Source organism: Morone saxatilis, unplaced genomic scaffold (genome assembly GCF_004916995.1).
Source record: "Morone saxatilis isolate NCDOM2014 unplaced genomic scaffold, NCSU_SB_2.0 Contig7, whole genome shotgun sequence".
Classification (NCBI taxonomy): Eukaryota; Metazoa; Chordata; class Actinopteri; family Moronidae; genus Morone; species Morone saxatilis.
This window is the reverse complement of record NW_023340246.1, coordinates 3783553-3785034: the sequence shown is the minus strand read 5'-3', so window position 1 is coordinate 3785034 and position 1482 is coordinate 3783553. Positions and strand designations below refer to the sequence as shown.

Here is a 1482-nt window from a genome sequence, read left to right as displayed (position 1 = left end):
TGTGGAGCTGTTTGAAATAAATGATGGAGATTATTACAAGAAGGTTTCCACATATTGTGACAACAGACAATGAGCCAAGGAAAATATATACTAATAGACATATTATGGAAGGGTTACTTGTAAATACGTAATTTGTATTATCTGATTCATAGCAGGGATGTATTTCATTGATGGTGTAAGTCCCGTTGGCAGTCAACTTTGGTTCCATGCTTCTTGATTTCTGCAATAATATTCTAAAATATTAGGAACATTTAAAAGATATTTGGTTCAGCATGTATGTACAACTGCAACAACAACAATCTTTAGAGAAAAGACTTTACATTTAGCTTTTTGCCTTACCTAATAACGCCTCAGTACAGTTCATGCAAGGACCGTGTCACTGTGTCACTGTGATGAACCTTTGGACTTGGTACAGCATTTATCAATTCCCATCTCATTACCCAAATAAATTAAGACAAAATTTGGTAATCCAATCAGATGTAGGTACCTACATTGTGTTTGCATAAGAAACAAAGATACAAAATGATGAATAATTATGCGTGTGTGTGTTTGTGTGTAGGTAAGTAAATGTTTGCTTGCAAGTGTTTTAATGTCCAAAAAAAATCTTTTAAAATGAATTTCCTAAAACCAAAAAAGCTCTCAGCCAAGCGGCTTCTCCTTAAAATCACATACTAATGTACTATTCTTACTAAGCACGACATCAAATGTAGTATGTAGTGCATTCCAACTTCATTGTATGTGGATTTTGTGCAAGCGAGATATATCTGGACATAGACTGCATTGGCAAGAATTTTTGAGTATGTGGCATGAGCTTACTGCCCATACTGTCCCAAAACCCATTGCATCTCTTCAGACTGTTCCATGGTGTTCCTGTGACACTTCCAGTAATTTTGTTTTAAAGATTTTTTTTAATGCTATTTTATCACAAAATTCACTTTAGGGAATATTTGAGGTGAGAAATCAACTATGTAGATTTAGCTCACAGACTCTTCTTGGTCAACTTTATTGGATTCCTTTATAAGATAAAGCGGTTGGTTGGTCCAATCCCATTATCCTAATTCTTTATTCTTCTTTAAATTAAACATGAACCACAAACATTTTTACCACAAACCTCATAGCTTTTTATGCCTTGATTTGATATGGCATATGACATGCAAGATGGTACCATTCTAGTGGCAGCCTGTTGCAGCAGCTTACATAACCTTCTGTTATGTGAACCTTCTGTTGTGTTCTCTTTGTAAAAAATCTGCACTTAGATCAATAGACAATCTCATCAGAACAGAGCTGGCCTTTCTGATCAGATTGTTCAAGTGTGTTTGTGTGTGGGGGTGGGGGAGCTTTGTATCACTGTGAGCGCTTTGGATAGGAAGCACTGTATTGCTCCTGATGAGCAAAGCAGCCTCTACCATCAGTGTATATATGTGTGTGCGAATGATCATGGAAGATGGTGCATGTAAACTCTCTATGCAGATACTATGGACC

At 36.3% G+C, this 1482-nt stretch overlaps 1 protein-coding gene across 1 annotated transcript in view; it reads right to left on the bottom strand.

Annotated features, from left to right (window-relative positions):
* LOC118340929 (trace amine-associated receptor 1-like) overlaps positions 1–1482 on the bottom strand; it is a 5942-nt gene that overhangs the window by 3716 nt on the left and 744 nt on the right. The window contains exon 3 of the mRNA XM_035679092.1: positions 1–90. This exon is cut by the window's left edge and continues 126 nt beyond it. Within this exon, the coding sequence (XP_035534985.1) occupies positions 1–90 (90 nt within the window). The remainder of the gene's footprint in view (positions 91–1482) is intronic.